Here is a 17,300-nt window from a genome sequence, read left to right as displayed (position 1 = left end):
ATACACTACTGGTCTTATGTTACATGCATGTAATGTCATGCATGTAATAGTCAACTGCTCTCTTGATCCTGTTGACATTAATCATGTTTTACATTTTGCCTTTGAGGAATCATTCAAAATGTTGTGCCACACACAATGATCATCAGAAACAGCCAAAGAGTTTATCTTTATGACTTTTAAATGTGTAGTTTGACAAATAATGAAAAAGGGCACTTTTAAGAAACATATGGTGCTGACCTCTCTCTTAAAAGTAGAAAGACTGTGATCATGAGAAGCCTAAACTTTTACAGCATTTTAAATCCTCAATTCCACTGTGGCTTTTAAAAGCAAAGAAAGGTCCAGTGTTGCATAAGTGGCTGTGCAGTGATTGAATTATGAATTATAGCATTGTACTAGGATACAATTAGATTTTGTTTACTGTTTATTCTCACTGAATGAAAGTTTTTCTCAATAATAATACAAATATATGTTCTCAGTGTAATTTATACTACCAACTGCTTGTAAATATGGGAAATAAGAAAATGGAGGACAGAGGGATAAATATACTCAGCACAATATATTTTTTATTAAATGTGCAAAGAACGGTAATGTGAAACACAAATCAAGAGAGAGACAGTCTAAAAGTCATGGACGCGGCGGATGGACCCCACGGTGGGGTTCATGGCTGCCCACTCAATAAAGCGGCGGTACTCTCCCTTCTCCAGCAGGTACTGGCGTCCACGGTAGTTGGGGAGCTCGTAGAAGACCCAGGCACCGTCCTGCACATGGGCAGAGTGGACCTCTTGGAATTGCCAGTGTTCGAGCAGGGTGCTCACATCTTCACTGAACTCCATCATCTTACCGGTGAAGTGAAGACACTCGTAGATACGAATCCTGAACAAACCAGAGGTCTGCAAAACAACCATAATTACAAACATTTTAGAAAATATACTGATGGTATATAGTTGGTTTGAGTATTTGTTGCACATTGCAACTGAAGACAAGCTTAAAAGACAAGGTTAAAATTTTCTCCTTTTTTCACATTTTCTAATATACAATATCAAATATCCAATCTTGTCTCCTATAAATTACATTTACTTATTTGTATTCCCAAGTACACTTTGAAAGGAAATGTAATTGCTTTCTGAAAATGTTTATTCAAATGTAGGAAGAGCTACATTTATGTACCATACACAGCTCTTAAGGAGGTGGTCAGGGTAGACGGTGAGTGCAGGACTAATGCAACAAGTACCTAATTTAAGGAGAGATTATGATCATGGTTAAATATTAAACTAAACATGTCATGTTTAATATAACCATGAAGTTTAATAATGTGATAGTTGATAAGACTGGATATTGTTTTGCAAGCGCTAATATTGTTCATCTGATACATTGGTACATATGATGCATTCAGCATCAACATATTGCAACTTTCTAAATACGTTCATTAACAACATTTCTTTGTTATACAGTATCAATAAACACTTAATCTGGGCACCATAACAGTTCCTACAAAATGCATTCTATGTTGCAAATTAGCTGTATAAGGTTGTGTGTGTAATGAATTTGTCAGGTGTATGTGAATAAATAGAATAATGTTCATCATATTATAATAATCAGTACATCATACTCACATTTCGTACAATCCGGCAAGACCTTATGCTGTCATTGTAGCCCATCCATTGCTGGTAATCAGGGTACTCTCCTCTGGTCAGGATGTACTGGTAGCCCAGGTAGTTGGGCCTCTCATACAGAACCCAGGCTCCACTCTCCACCCGAACTGAGTTGCAGCGGCTAAAATGGATGTTAAGCTCAGGACAGTCACTGTTGCACTCATAATATCGACCTTGGAAGTTCTTGTCTTCGTAAAAGATGATCTGTGAATAAAAATACAAAGTGATGGAGGACCTTGCATGTTCAGTAGGTTGTCTGAGCTAAACCTGTCAATGTAGTAACTCTAAAGACATTTCTCATTGTCCAACAGTACCAGTCAAAAGTTTGGACACACCTTCCCAATTCCCTTGAATCAGAAAGTGTGTCCAAACTTTTGACTGGGACTGTATATCCAAAATGACCGTAAACAAGCAAACAGCGCAAACAAACAAACAGGATGACCGTTGATGATTGTATAATCTGTGTAATAAATCAAATAATACAGACAATGGCTCACAGGCATAATCTGCTTGCCTGTCTGCTTACCTTTCCTACACGGTCCATGTTTGGGCCTCACACCAACTATTGGTAACAGTTTGTTTATCCCACTTTTCACATACACAATATTGCCTACAGGACTGGTCCAGATTTATATATACAGTGTATGTGGGCACACTGAAATGCACTCCCAGGGGCAGCATTGTTTTTGTAATTGCCTCAGCATTTACTGTATATCTGCACAATGGCTGATGCTGCAATTGTTTTAAAAATGCTCGGCTTTATAGTGTTTACTCACTATTGCGATGGCTGACCTTTTGATCCGTCAATGCGTGATTCTAGAAACGATTTATTGATCAAATTAAATTGTCTTCTGCGGACTGGTACTGAGGCTGATACTGTGATCCTGGCTTGTGGCCACACAGCAGCGTGGTATGAGCTTAACGTCTGTTTTGGAGGGGACGGCTGATTACAGACTGTAATGCTCCATCCTCTTGTCTCCCTGCACATCCACACCTCAGTGCACAGTCAGCTGACCACTCTCAGACAAGCTCTGAAAGACATGGTGAATGGGAGGCTCATTATTCTTTGTTTATATCAGCAGCTGAATGTGTTTACAGCCAAAGAAGAGCGCGGCTCATTACTCAAAGTACATTATATGATTTGAGACTCAAAGCAGCATTTAGAGTTTTAGTGTTTTCCAAGTTGTCAACAATGTGTATAGACATTTTTCTCGTTTTTTAGAATGGGAGTCGGGGTCATTCGTAGCACTGTGACCAAACAATGGTATAAACAGCCTCTGGCTGTTACTGTATTCAAATCTGTGACCATACAAGAACCTCTAATGCCAATGCAACTGTGCTGCCCTATTAATATCTACAAAATTGACACAATACCATCCAACAGCATCAGAAACTACAGCCTCCAAAATAACCATTAAGTTCAATTAACACTTAACAGTATCAACAAAAATTGATTATAACCTTCATGAAAGTGGCCTGTTGTATTTGACTGCATTAGTTTTAGCTAGGTGTACCTAATAAATAGTCAACTGAGTGTTTATTTTATGTGTTTTATGAGTGTTATGAACAGTTTTGAAATTTTGGTTGAGGTGATATGTTCAGCTAACTAATATGAGTATAATATTTATATAATATTAATAATATAATAAAGTTTATTGTACAGTAAGTATGACTGATATACTTTACAATACAGGTAAAATATGTTATTTGTTGTACTGTTTTATTATTATCATATTTATCTCTCTTTATATTATATTTCATGATACGTGGAAATTTGAATTCAACTTTACAGGGGCACAAACAAAGATTTGCATTAAAGCCATTTATTGGAATGCATTTCATTTCAGGAAACTGATTGAAGAACTACAACTCCATGATTCTTCTGATGGAGCCCACGGTTGCTTTCAGAGCTCCCCACACTGAGTGGTGTCGGTACTCCCCTTTCTCCAGCAGGTACTGGCGACCACAGAAGTTGGGATGTTCAAAGAACACCCAGGACCCCTCTAGGACCTTGCAGGACTGGACTTCACGTGTGGGCCACTTCTCCTGGAAAGACTTCATGTTTTCTGTCAACTCCAGAGATTGGCCGTCAAAGTTTGGCCGGTCGAACAGCTTCAGCTTGCATGGCCCTTTGGCCTGAAACCAAATCAATCGTTATAATGTGTGAAATTACATGTGTGACAAAGAAAATGTGCTCTTTTTTCATATTACTTTTTATTATGGCACCTGGTGACTTACGTTTTTGATGATCCTGCAGGATCTGACACAGTCATTGAAGCCCATCCAGTGGTGGTAGTCATTGTATTCCCCTGGACCGATAACGTACTGGTAGCCTGTGAAGTTGTTGCGCTCAAATAGCACCCACCAGCCTCCCTCTACCTTGACTGAGTTACATCGGCGGATGTAGCCATGCAGGTCAGCTGAGTCCCCTTTGCAGTCATAGGACTTTCCCTGGAAGTCCCTATCCTCGTAAAACACAATCTAGAAAGAAGAGAAACAGACCAGATGATTCACTTTTAAATAAATCATCTGTATTTGCACTTTTTTAAATTCCCACTTACAATACATCTGATTTCAGTGTTTAGTACAAAATTTGTCCCTGCAAGTAGATGTACATGTTACATGTGTTACATGTATACTGTAAATTTTCTAACCTTCTCCATCTGTGAAGCTTCAAATACTGGGCATAGTAACCAACGCAGTACTCTTTATACACAGCAGAGACAATACTACCAAATGCATGGTTAGCAGTGCATGTAGCAGTTATTACAATTCAAATATTCATCTAGATTCTGCCCTTTGTTCTTACTCACTGAATTGCCTCTCCACACACAATAGATGTTTAGCAGTGCCAAGTATCTAAACCTCAGTCACTGCTCAATCCAATCTGATCTGAACCAGTGCCATAAATGTTTCGTTTATGTTTTAACAGTGTAGTGTATGTGGCCCACAGATTACTTCTACATTAATTAACTATGCACTTACAAAATATGTAATTACTTACAAAGCATAAATTATGACAACAATCATGGCAAATATATGACACTGGTAACATAAATTTAGACGCAAATAGTGGTCCACTAATTATATTCAGTTTTGTCATTCAAAACTTGTGAAAAATATTTGTCATAACTTTGAAAACTCAACTGCTTTCTAGAACAAAAGTGAAGGACAAAAATAACACCAAAACAACTTTGTAGATGTCTTTTTAGCCACAGTAGCAGCATAGCTCTAGGGATGGCAATGTAGGTCTGTTGGTCTGTACACCACATTGGTCCAGACTGAAAAAAAAACTGAAATCCAGTGGATGGATGGAAATTTTGTACAGAGATCTATGATTTCCAGATAATGAATCATAATGACCTTGGTGATCCCTGACCCTGACTTTCCCTCTAGTGCCACCATGAGGTTGATATTTGTGGTTTTGAAATATCTCGACAATGATTGGATGGATTGCAATGAAATCTGACAATCATGTTCAGGATGAATTATAATAACTTTGGTGACCCCCTTACTTTTCAGCCAGCACCATCATCAGGTCCAAATTAAAACGGTTTTAATACTTTCATTGATATAGTTTAGGAGTGGTATTGTTTGTTACTTCTCCACCTGGTCAGGTTGTCATTTTTTTATTATTTTTGTGATATCTTTTGCATTACCATTAAATTTGGTAGCTTGCTTAGAATAAATTTGGGTTTAGGTGGGCTCTATAGACAGTTTAGGTTGTATATGATAGTTCTGTGTTGACAGGATGATTGCTTAGACCCTGTCTTACATATTTTAATTAAATTTTCAATTCAGTGAAGTTAGAAGAGTTATAGAGCTAGAGTGAGAAATCTGACCCTTAAAACTGACTACTGCTGCTATCCAAATTATCTACATTGCAGGATTAATATACAGTAGGTCCTCTTGTGGTTTAATTAAACTTCATTAAACTTACATCAGCACAATTGCGAAGGCAATTTTAGAAAGAGATTAACCACAAAAAATAATGTGTACTGAAATAAACAAATCTATAGTGTAAATTGTACAAATGTTGCTGATACTGTTGTGGTTTTGAACATTTACTTACTAAAGAACTCACAGTTTAAAAGACTTTCATTTTATAGTGATTGCATAGTGGTGCACCACACTGTGCACACCACTATTTATCACTATAAAATCAAGGGGCCCTCCACTAAAGGTTATTTTATTATTCATTTACAATTAAATTTAACAAATAAAGATAATGTTATCACAAACATATAGTATCAGCATCAAATATACTTAAAGGTTGTGATAATACCATATCAAATCAATAAGCAAATAAACAATATGTGTAAGTGATGTATCTAACTTTACATATATCTGCTGAGCCACTATTTTCATATAAAGTTACAAAGAGTATATATCTTACCTCATTTTCATTTCCTTCTTTGTTTAATTTACAATAAGGTATTTTAACTGGTAGAAGACATACAGTACTCAGAGTTTCAACATAAAACATAAACATGTCTACAGTATTGGCCTGAAATTATGACACGGTGAAGTCCACATAAATGCTGAAAAAAGCATCTGTGCAGACAGATACAGTATGTTGGTGTTCAAATGTTTTTTACCAATAATGTCTAATGTTAACATTTTGTAAATGAGTGAATGAGTGATCTTACACTTGTCAACATTCTTTTTCTTATTATATAAAACCCATCCTTTTTTGTTTGTTTCATTTTGTTTTGTTTCTGTCCTGTGCTGAACACTTATTTGTGTACACTAGATGACAAGACTAGAAGATGTCAGATAACAAAAAATGAAAGAATATAGACAGCATTGTAATGGGTAGGTAATATATTTTTATTCATTTGAGTGCAATAATCTGGGGAGAAGGACAGGTGTCCTGATGGAAAAAGGAGTTTGGAAGCTGAAGGGTCTCAAATTCTGGAACTCTCAACCACCTGAAGGGTTCTAGAACTCTGGAGGCCTCAAGGTTGTGAAATGATTCCAGAACTTTAGTGGCACCATTACTCTGGAACTCAAAACTTTTCAAATATTTTTTAACTTTGGTTGTATTGGGGCTTTTGAACCTCGTAGGGGTTCTAGAATTCTGGAGGCCTCAAGGTTATGAAACCATGAACTTGCTCAAGATTTCAGAACTTCAGTGGCATCAGAACTCTGGAACTCAGAATATTTCAAATAATTTGTAACTTTGGTTGTATTGGGGCTTTGGAACCTTTTAGGGGTTCTAGAAATCATGTGACCTCAAAGTTCTGGAGCTGGATCATCTTCAACTTTTGTGGCCTCTGGAACTCTACAAACCTGGTCGTTGCTGTTCTAAAAATCTGTGATCATGCGGAAGGAGCCCACAGCAGGGGAGGTGGCACCCCAATCTGTATAGTTGTGGTACTCGCCACGTTCCAGGAAGTACTGCTGTCCATGATAGTCGGGCAGTTCGTAGAGGACCCAAGCACCATCCATCACCACACAGGAGTGGAACTCCCGAAACTTGAAGGCCTCGTAAACCGATGGGCAATCGTCAACACACTCTACCGCTTGACCTGCAAAGTCCTGCTTTTCGTAGAATCTGATCTTCCAGGACTTTCCATATACCTTGAAAGAGTCATACACATTAGAGCCAAATAATTAGAGAGTGATATAATATTATACTAGTATTTAAAATGTGAATCTGTTAACTTGTTGGTGTTTCCTCAGTTACTTTGAGGGCACATCTACAAATGGATTTCTTGGCTGTTTTCCTAGATTCCTTCAATAAATGATGGGCATGGGCATGGACATAAAGCACACTGCTGCCAAATCATGAGCCTTTTATCTCTCCGTTTTGTCTGTTGGCCTTTGACTGATTACTGCTTGGTTGGTGCACTCTGTGGTATTTCACTGGAGTTGGAAATACTCCTGCACCAAATTAACCCACAAATGTCAAAAAATAAATAAATTACTACCCAATTTGACTTTGTTATTATGTTTTATCAAATCTATAACGTGGTGTGGTAAGCCTACCCACATCTCAATGAAATTGATACATTAACAATATAATTTACAATTATACAAAGAAGACAATCAATACTAGATGATGAATTTGAAAGCTTTGTTACCTGATGATTATGTATTAAAAAGCATGTAGTGTTTAGTGAGCTTACATTCTTGACAGAGCGACATGACTTGATGCTGTCATTGAATCCCATCCACTGCTGGTAATCAGGGTATTCCCCGGGGCTCAGGATGTACTGGTAACCAGTGTAGTTAGGGCGCTCGTACAGCACCCAGCAGCCACTCTCCACTTTGATGGAGTTGCAGTGGCTGAAGTAAGAGCGCAGGTCTGGGCAGTCAATGCTGCACTCATGGCATCGGCCTTGGAAATTCTTATCCTCAAAGAACACAATCTGGATGGAAGAAAGCAGAGGCAAATCCTGGTAAACTAGCAGCCCAACATTGTAATAAATACAACAATAACACATTGTTGTGCCAGGCTACAATAAAAATGACAAAATGATTAGACAAAAGACAGTTTGAACACATTCTCATTTTGCCTGTAAGATCTTCGAAAGCTTTTTAAGATAGCATTTGCTCCTTACCTTCCCCATTTTTACTGATGTTGCTTGCCTCCCACCCAGCTGCAGCTGTGTTGTGGTTTATATCGAAATGCAGAATGTGCAGACGAGGGAAAGCTATTGTTATCTAAATTAGCTGATTTGCATATCAGCAAAATGGTCAAGTTTGATTTCCCTTTGTCCACATGTGATGGCCTCATATCAAAGAATTGCCAGAACTGAGATGGGAAACTTATTCTATTTAATAATAACTGTGTGGTTGTTGAGTTCTGTCCTATCAAATGGTTATTACTTGTCTTTAATGCCCATATACTTAAGCATCTTGTTCCTGCTAGAAATGCACCAACATATTTTATCCAGTTTGTTGTTGGTTACAGATTACAGATACACACAAAATACAATGTAAAAAAAAACCTAAGAGATGACAGAACTCCAACAAGCAAATGTGTTGAATGTTACTGTACTTTGTTTTGGGCTCTTTCATTTCTGTTTGGAACTGTTCCAGCAGGTAGAACAGCTTGTCTGTCCACTAATCTAAAGGTTGGCAGTTCAATCCCCGGCTCCTCCGCTACATGTGTTGGGGTGTCCTTGAGCATTTGTTCCAGATGCATGGCTCGCTAAGTGAATGTGTGTACGTGAGACGGGGAATGAGAAGCAAATTGTAAAGCACTTCAGATAAAAGTGCTGTATAAATGCATTCCATTGACCAATTTTAATACCATGACATATTGTGGCGGATTCTTCTTGAATTATGAAAACAAACTTTGCTAGTTTAAATTCACAAAACTTGGTTTCATTAAACTGAACATCCTTTTCAAAGCTAATAGTGCTTTTTCTCAGCCAAAAAACACAGCTTTCAATCCCAGGTGGAGCTGCAGTGCCACCTCCTCAAAGATTAGCTCCCAGCAGACATTCACAGATGTCATAGGGAAAGCACAGGTGCAAATAATATTAATGATGGCCCCTGTTCCATAGGTAGAATACAGTCACAATGTTACTTAATGCATTGAGAAAGGTTTATTTGACATGAGAGTCACTAATGAAATGAATGTCAGTGAGTCAGTTGCTTTATGGTGATTACTAAAGTATATATATATATGTATATATATATATATATATATATATATATATATGTAATATAAACTGGATCTTGCATTATGACATAATCTTGTGGCCCTGTCCTGCATACTGTATTAAAATCATATTTTAACATCTTTATTGTTTTATTTTCTGTTCTGCTCACATGGTATCTTTTCTTAAATAAAGTTGTGTTTTATCAAATTATCACAAACTAACTGACCCACAGAAAGCTATGTGGTATTCCAGTTTAGGAATGCTTATTGCAAATAAATAAAAGTACAATAAAAGAGTCATCATAGTGTGTTGTGTGCACTGCACTTGATGGGAACTTGGAGGCAACAGGGGCCTAATAGCAAATGTTTGCCCCTTGGCCCCTAAACAGGTTAATCCAGCCGTGCCATCAGTAATTCATTTCCACACACATCATCACTGAGACTGACACCAACCCTACCTCAATTTCCTTCAGGTTGGGCTTTTAAACTTATTTTATTGGTAAAGCCGATTCACCCCGAATATACCCTAATGTCATGAAATTGTGGAGTAAATCTTATTAAATACACCTGTAGATATTTGAAATGCGTTGTCCCAATTCTTAAGGCATCACACACACTCACTAAATGTGATCTAACTCAGATTTTCCTTGTCACTCTACTCCAGTCTGAGAAATATGAAAACTGTAGCTCAGTTTTTCTCCCTCCTCTCCTGCCTTGTGTCTTCCATCCATTTCCCCTCCCTTTGTTCTGGATCATGATGGCACAAATGAAATTAACAGCGATCGCAGAGCTGCTTATTCATCAGCTTCCAGATAATTTGAATAACAAAACCCTGTTACAGCGTGTATAAAGTATAAAAGCCGCCTGGCAGCCACAGGTTGTTGGACAGATTCCCACAAACACAGATCATCAAACATGGGCAAGGTATGTAGAGACCAGAAAACACTTTTCAGTTTAGGAATGAACCCAACTGACACACAATGTAAACAAACGACTGGTGAAAAGTAAAAGAGAGGGACATGAAACAATCTGAGTTCACAAAAATTAATTTTATAAAAGGACAACTTAAAGCCATTTCCAAATCAGTTCATACAGTTTTTTGTTTTTTTCTTCTACAGATCATCTTCTACGAGGACAGGAACTTCCAGGGTCGCTCCTATGAGTGCATGAGCGACTGCTCTGATATGTCCACCTACCTGAGCAGGTGTACTTCCTGCAGGGTGGAGAGTGGCTGCTTCATGGTATACGACCGCCCCAACTACATGGGAAACCAGTATTTCCTGAGGAGGGGAGAGTACTCTGACTACAATTCTTTTGGCATGAGTGACTCTATCCGATCCTGCCGTTTAATTCCTCAGGTATGAGGGTTATAAAAAGATGCACAATATTATAATTGAGAACCCTAGTTGAGAATATGTGTAATCTTTAAGTAGTTGAATCAATTACTAATTCTGGTTTGAAAGTAAATTTCTGCAACTGATGTTGGGTTTTTTGCTCTTTGGAGGATAAACCCATTTTACAAAGTTAACAGCAGCACAATTGTAATTTAAAAACTGCAGTCCATTCTAAGCTGTCTTCTTCTGCGTATTCATCAACAGCACAGAGGAACCTACAGGATGAGGATCTATGAGAGGGAGAACTTCCAAGGCCAGAGTCACGAGCTGATGGAGGACTGTGACAACATCCAGGACCGCTACCGCATGTCTGACTGCCAGTCCTGCAACGTGATGGATGGCCACTGGCTGATGTACGAGCAGCCCCACTTCAGAGGCAGGATGATGTACATGAGGCCTGGAGAGTACAGGAGCATGAGAGATATGGGATACAGCGGCATGAGGCTCTGCTCCGCCAGGCGTATTATGGATTCCTGCTGAAGCAGAGTGAAATAATTTGTCATCAAATAAAATGAAAGAGAAATCAAATGCCACCCCTGTCATCTTGTCATTTTATCAAATAGAGGAAGTGCTTTTCTCAGGGCTAAATCTACATTACAAGTCCTGTGCAAACACAACAGTGCATCACTTTCTTCCATCTTCGTCACACATTGTATGACAGTATTTTTTTTTTTTGAACAAAGAGTTTATTTGTAATTCTGCACATTTGCATAGTTCACAGCTGCCTTATCAGAAAATTAAAACCAAAACCAACAAGAAATACACAAAACAATTTTTTTTAAAAGGGAACTATTCACAGTTCAGCAAACATACATAAAAATTATAAGTCATGGTATCCTGTACATCCACATAGAGGAGTCACCCAATAAAGATAAAATAAATAAATGAAAGAAAAGTACTCTACAAGAAACAAATGTTAATCTTAGCCAATTTCATATTTACGTCAGTAAAGCTTCTTATCACATTGATAATCTATAATAAGCAATTACTGGAGCCCATCGGTTTAAAAACATGTCAGTCTTTACTAGGAGTTTTCCTGTTATTTTGTCCATTGAGTAAACGATCATTAACCTGTCTTTCCATTGATGTAAGGTTGGTGGCAGTGTTTTGAGCCAAGATAACGTAATCATTTTTTTTTTGCCACCAATAGAGGGATATTCAACAAGTATGTGTATGACAGTATAAAATTTAAATGCATCAAGTCCAAATTACACTTTATCTTCAGCAAGCCAGTGAGGTATAGATATAAATACCGAAATAAATACTGTAGTATGATGTATACAAAATTTTAATGCACACTATAAAGGTAACAGATGCCCTTTGACTTCACAGTAGCAGGTGTTAGCCACAATAAATCACATCCTGCAGTAATGCTATTATATCCTCTTTAAAACATCACATTGTAATCAGTTTTGTGCCATGCAGTTAGGTGGACCTGTAGTTATAAGTACACATGTATGAAACTTTGAGAGATGATTTTTTAATTTTTTAAGATCATCTGATTACATTCTCTACTGTACCAAACTGCTCAGTCTGATGCAAAGATGCTTCTAGATGAGAAAAACTGTGTAACTCTTGAAAGGGAACTCCACTGCTTTAACGGCATAAAGGTCAGTTTACTTGCTATGGGGAGGTATGACTCGGCCTGTGAAAACAATCATATAATGTCTTCTGTAGCTCTGGAGAAGGAAGGCTGGGGGTCAGGAAATGCCAGAAAATCATTGTGTGTTTTTTGAGCTTGTCCTACAGTACTGTGCAAAAGTTTTAGGCACTAAAAGTAAAGTGAGGATGCTTTCAAAAATAATGCCATGAATAGTTGTTATTTATCAATTAATGTCTTACAAAGCTCAATAAACAGAGGACACCCAAAATCAAATCAATATTTGCTGTGAGCAGCTTTGCTTTTAAAACAGCAGCAGTTCTCCTCGGTACACCTGCACACAGTTTTTCAAGGTACTTGACAAGTAGGTTGTTTCAAGTATCTTGGAGAAGTTGCCACAGGTCTTCTGTGGATTTCAGCATCTCAGTTGTTTCTGTCTCTTCATGTAATCCCAGACAGACTGTTGCAGGACTCCTTGTTCTTCTTGTTGGTGTAGATAGTTCTCTGTGACTCTGGCTGTATGTTTGGGGTCGTAAACATGCTACAGAAGACATTTTGGGACCAATCAGACGCCTCCCTGATAGCATAATGGATAAGTAGACATTTAAAGTGCCTAAAACTTTTGCACAGTACTGTACATAAGAGACTAAAATTTCCCATTTTAAGAGGGGGTGCAACAATTTCATTATCTGTGAAAGTACACTTTGTAGTTACTATTCGTGTTTGGTGTATGTAGCATTTAGTACAATTTATTTGTGTTTTTGCATGCTTCATTTTATGTGTAGTAGATGTTCATAATGTATACAGTATTCTGACTTTTAGTTACTTGAGTTTAGTTACTTATCTGTTCTTGTGCCTATTCTGAGGTCAATAAAGTGTTTCTTTTCATTTCTTTTTGCCTTTCTGGTGATTTTCATAATTTTTCAGAGAAGGATTCTCAAGACAAACTGGCTCAGTGTCAATCAGTGTCTGGACTATAAATTACCACCACACCATTCAGACTGCATCACATTTATGTCCACTACTTACAAGAAAGATCTCACAAATGTAATAGGAATATACAGTATATAATACATGCTAATCCCTTCATAATAATAATAATCATCATCATCATCATCATCATCACCACCATCATCATCATCATCATAATCATAATGATAACAATAATAACAACAACAACAATAATAATAATAATATCATAACATGTTAATGTCATCAGGTAAAATATATTCTGTACTTTCAAATATTTAAGAAAAATGGGAAATAGATTTTGGCAGGGTTTTTGCATTATCCAAAAGTTTTAAAGGCAGTTTTATGATCCTAGGAAGATGTCTCATGGAGTATGTAGTCCTTATACTCATTTACAAACACAAAAATGAAAATTACATTGTTTTCATCTGACAGAGACTACATGTAGTAAAGTGTATAAGGCCTGATTTTATATGTGTATTATTTGACATTAAAGTCACAATAGACACCAACAATAGATTAATTGTCAAACCTGAGTTTCTCACCCAGCCATTTATTTTATATTAAATAGTATCATAGAGTTAAAGGTTAGCCTTTCATCATTGCTGTCAGGGAAGTGTTACAATCTCTTCTGTGACATGAAGTTGGTCACAAGACAAAGATATAACTTTATGTATCAAGGTGATGGACTGATGAGTAATATGTGAGTACAACAAAGTGCTTGTCACCATAGACCAAACACTAACAGTACAAAGGGTTCCAGCTGATACATTTGTTACTGTGACCCACCTGTACCCCATAGGAGAGCCGCTGGAGTTGGCACTGCACCAGATGCATACAGTCTGGAATAATAACCATTTACAGACCGATTTAACAAACATTATAGCCCTGTATGCTATGCTGCTGAGTAAGATATTCAAAACAATGACACCATAGGTCATTTAGCTATCATGATGAGTATAAAAGTGACACACAGTTCGTCTGGGCAAAGTACCAGCACAATCAGAGATAGAATTGAACACCAAAATGGGCAGAGTAAGAGACCGTTTTAATGTTTTACTATAATTCAGGTTGACAAATATAACATTTCATCATGTGCTATTTGTTAACATAAAGAAATGCTTTAAAAAATGTACTGTTTCATTTTCAGATCATCTTCTACGAGGACAGGAACTTCCAGGGTCGTTCCTATGAGACCAGCAATGACTGTGCTGAGCTGACCTCCTACCTGAGCCGCTGCAACTCCTGCAGGGTGGAGAGCGGCTGCTTCATGGTCTATGAACGTCCAAACTACATGGGCCACCAGATGCTGGTGAGGAGGGGAGAGTACCCCGACAACCAGCGTCTGATGGGAATGAGCATGAGCGACTGCATCCGTTCCTGCCGTATGATCCCCATGGTATGAAGATTTGCTAGGATTCATTAGCTCCTAAGTGTGAACATACTAACTGAAACCTCAATCAAATCTCTCCAACACACCATAGAGACAGTTTTTGATAACAAAAGTAATCTTCTTTCTCTTCACGTGTCATTTTACAGCACAGAGGTCCATTCAGGATGAGGATCTACGAGAGGGAGAACTTCGGAGGTCAGATGAATGAGCTGATGGAAGACTGCGACTCCATCCAGGATCGTTACCGCATGCCCGACTGCCAGTCTGTTCACGTGATGGACGGCCACTGGCTGATCTACGAGCAGCCCCACTACAGAGGCAGGATGCTCTACCTGAGGCCCGGAGAGTACAGGAGCATGAGAGACATGGGAACAGGCCCCATGGATATGAGGATCGGATCCATCAAACGCATCATGGAATCCTGTTAGATAGAAAAGACTTGTAATCATGTAATCAATAAATATGAATAAATGGTTAATATCTACAGAGAATTTTTCAATGCATAATTCACATTGAGTTTCTAAACTTAAAGCTATTACAAAATGAAAGGAGAAAATTGCATGAATTATCAGCATCTAACTGCTCCCATATGTTTAAGGACCGTTTGGTCCATGGTGAATGCTGCCATTTTAATAACCGTATCCCATAGCAAGGTCAAAAATTTTGTTCTGCCTATGAAATGTGTTATGTCAGAGGATGCATGTGACATTAAAAAATGAATCTGAAAGGATGGAAATGGTAGCTGTGAGAATGTGCGTGATTCTCCAAAAGTTAATTACTCCGATATAATAAAACATAGCTTATTTGAGTGTTGAAATATGGCTTGAGGAAGACATGCCAGTGAACTACTACTTACAAGATGCAAAAGGGTCAATGCTCCAGCAACACATGTATAAAGAACAACTTTATAGACCCTTTTCATAGCAAACATTTTGTTGTTTTAGCTGGAAAACTGCAGGTGGAACCCCTAACATTAATAACGCAACCTAACAGAACAGAGTGACCATTACTAATTAGTTAGTTTTTCCTGTTATGACCAGTCAGCACTTTGGAAAAGGCCTGTTGTCAGACGATTTCTGCTCATTTGGGTCATCATATCAAACAAAGAAAACATCTTCAGCCAAAAATACTGACTTTTCTCATTAAATTCAACTAAGAGGGAGGCATAGTTTGTTTCCTGTTTCTTGTCCCATATGATCTGCTCCTCTGCCCTCCTGCTAGAATTTGTGTCTTTCCATCACCCCTCAGTACAATTTAGAGAGCTTTCATATGTCTACATTCAAAACGATTTTTATAAAAATTAAAATAAATTGTAATTTTAATCTAAAATGTTTATTTACAGTCAATAAAGAGTGCATTCAAAGAATTTTTATAATAAAGATTGATCATATTTTTTTCTCAGTCCATTAAGGCTCCACTGAAAGATTAAAAAGATAAAGACTTTCATAATGAGAATGCCAATAACGGGTCACTTTTACACATTTTCTGAATGAACAAAACCTTGAAAAGACTGCTAAAACAGCACTGAGTGTTTGTAATTAAAGTCAATTTCAGACAAAAAAAAAAAAAACTAACCTTTCAGGCACAGCAATGAATTGTTGTTTTTGTTTGTAGTTATTTATGTGGATCCAATTAAAGGAGAAAATATAACAATGATGTTGTTGAAGTTTCCATAAAGGCAAATTACCTCTATTAATACTCCACTGCAAGTGATAGCTGCTTGTAAGATATGTGGTTAAGAAACAGTAACAATAACTACTCATTTTACTTTTATTGGTGGCATGGATGGGCATTGCCTTTAAAAAAAGACATCCAAAAAAAGGGCAGAGGTCCAATCAGATGACATGTTCATTTGTTTAAATACCACTGTACACATATAGACTTATGGAATTTATCTAAAAATACACTGTAAATATTTTATTTCCATCACTGTTCCACAATAAATCAAAGCCTGCTGCATGAGTGACCTACATCTCTCAATAAGCCTCACCTCACCAGCATTTGTGATCACAGCTACTGTACTATACCATGAAGGACACAGACACCAAACATATTACATACTAAAAGTGTATTTGAACTCTGCAACATTTAAATCTTTAGTTCGGTACATTTGGGCTGGTGAGAGAATTGCCAGGAGTAACAATGCCATCATGGTGCGCAATAAATGACCACAATAATATTGGCTGATAATGTAGGCTTAGCAGCTGGATATTTTTATGCAATCAAAAACTCAGAAACACAAAGTTCTACAGATGAAAGCAAATGGATGTTATGTTACATCTGATAGCTAACAGCTCTTCATGCTTAGAAAGCTAAAGAGAACAAAATAAATAAAGGGCAAGTTTGATTCAATTCGAACCAACGTGAACCCTTCAGAACAAATAAACAAAAATAATAATAATACAGTATAATTACTTACATATAATTACATAAACTACATGTTTTAAGTTTATAAAATATGTGGCTGTTTGGACTTATAACCAAAAAGCACCTAGCTCATGATCATACTGTAATAAGTCCTATAAGTCTCTATAAATTACAACCTTAATGGTTTGTTTATTAAACATGAAGCATGGATGTGGAGATGGGAAGTGCTTATTACTGTTAACATTTTACAACAAATAAGGTTCAACAGCAAAATATATTAGACTTCATAAAAATCCATTTTCATTCAAGC

The 17,300-nt window shown here is 37.3% G+C and overlaps 5 protein-coding genes across 6 annotated transcripts; 2 read left to right on the top strand and 3 right to left on the bottom strand.

The window, feature by feature from the left end:
• Positions 1-617: 617 nt before the first annotated feature.
• LOC137192138 (gamma-crystallin M2-like) lies at positions 618-2,196 on the bottom strand. The gene is made up of 3 exons (XM_067602653.1): positions 2,179-2,196; positions 1,614-1,856; positions 618-890 (listed from the first exon to the last, which is right to left on the bottom strand). Exons 1-3 carry the CDS (start codon positions 2,194-2,196, stop codon positions 618-620), a joined length of 534 nt encoding a protein of 177 aa, XP_067458754.1.
• Positions 2,197-3,503: 1,307 nt separating this feature from the next.
• On the bottom strand, positions 3,504-4,315 carry crygs4 (crystallin, gamma S4). The gene is made up of 3 exons (XM_067604605.1): positions 4,307-4,315; positions 3,891-4,133; positions 3,504-3,788 (listed from the first exon to the last, which is right to left on the bottom strand). The coding sequence occupies exons 1-3, from the start codon at positions 4,313-4,315 to the stop codon at positions 3,516-3,518; spliced, it is 525 nt and encodes a 174-aa protein (XP_067460706.1). The 3' UTR covers positions 3,504-3,515.
• A 2,319-nt stretch (positions 4,316-6,634) lies between these two features.
• Positions 6,635-8,232, bottom strand: LOC137193046 (gamma-crystallin M2-like). Of its 2 annotated transcripts, none has more exons than XM_067604222.1 (3): positions 8,219-8,232; positions 7,784-8,026; positions 6,635-7,235 (listed from the first exon to the last, which is right to left on the bottom strand). In XM_067604222.1, exons 1-3 carry the CDS (start codon positions 8,225-8,227, stop codon positions 6,960-6,962), a joined length of 528 nt encoding a protein of 175 aa, XP_067460323.1. In that variant the 5' UTR covers positions 8,228-8,232; the 3' UTR covers positions 6,635-6,959. The 2 variants fall into 2 exon arrangements, with proteins under 2 accessions (XP_067460323.1, XP_067460324.1); XM_067604223.1 differs by having other exon boundaries at positions 7,793-8,026; positions 8,219-8,227.
• Positions 8,233-10,182: 1,950 nt separating this feature from the next.
• Positions 10,183-11,141, top strand: LOC137193047 (gamma-crystallin M3-like). Its single transcript, XM_067604224.1, has 3 exons — positions 10,183-10,191; positions 10,386-10,625; positions 10,866-11,141. The coding sequence occupies exons 1-3, from the start codon at positions 10,183-10,185 to the stop codon at positions 11,139-11,141; spliced, it is 525 nt and encodes a 174-aa protein (XP_067460325.1).
• Positions 11,142-14,256: 3,115 nt separating this feature from the next.
• On the top strand, positions 14,257-15,051 carry LOC137193277 (gamma-crystallin M3-like). Its single transcript, XM_067604604.1, has 3 exons — positions 14,257-14,265; positions 14,381-14,629; positions 14,770-15,051. The coding sequence occupies exons 1-3, from the start codon at positions 14,257-14,259 to the stop codon at positions 15,049-15,051; spliced, it is 540 nt and encodes a 179-aa protein (XP_067460705.1).
• Positions 15,052-17,300: the final 2,249 nt, after the last annotated feature.

This window comes from Thunnus thynnus, chromosome 11, assembly GCF_963924715.1.
Source record: "Thunnus thynnus chromosome 11, fThuThy2.1, whole genome shotgun sequence".
NCBI classification, from domain to species: domain Eukaryota; kingdom Metazoa; phylum Chordata; class Actinopteri; order Scombriformes; family Scombridae; genus Thunnus; species Thunnus thynnus.
The sequence above is the reverse complement of the archived record's forward strand: the minus strand, read 5'-3'. Positions and strand labels throughout refer to the sequence as shown.

Coding starts and splice junctions, on each gene's coding strand:
- LOC137193277 (XM_067604604.1), top strand. Junction 14,630..14,769: donor CCTGCCGTATGATCCCCATG/GTATGAAGATTT, acceptor GTCATTTTACAG/CACAGAGGTCCATTCAGGAT.
- LOC137193047 (XM_067604224.1), top strand. Junction 10,626..10,865: donor CCTGCCGTTTAATTCCTCAG/GTATGAGGGTTA, acceptor ATTCATCAACAG/CACAGAGGAACCTACAGGAT.
- LOC137193046 (XM_067604222.1), bottom strand. Junction 7,236..7,783: donor CATGTCGCTCTGTCAAGAAT/GTAAGCTCACTA, acceptor GACTCTTTCAAG/GTATATGGAAAGTCCTGGAA.
- LOC137192138 (XM_067602653.1), bottom strand. Junction 891..1,613: donor CTTGCCGGATTGTACGAAAT/GTGAGTATGATG, acceptor GTTGTTTTGCAG/ACCTCTGGTTTGTTCAGGAT.
- crygs4 (XM_067604605.1), bottom strand. Junction 3,789..3,890: donor CCTGCAGGATCATCAAAAAC/GTAAGTCACCAG, acceptor ATTTGGTTTCAG/GCCAAAGGGCCATGCAAGCT.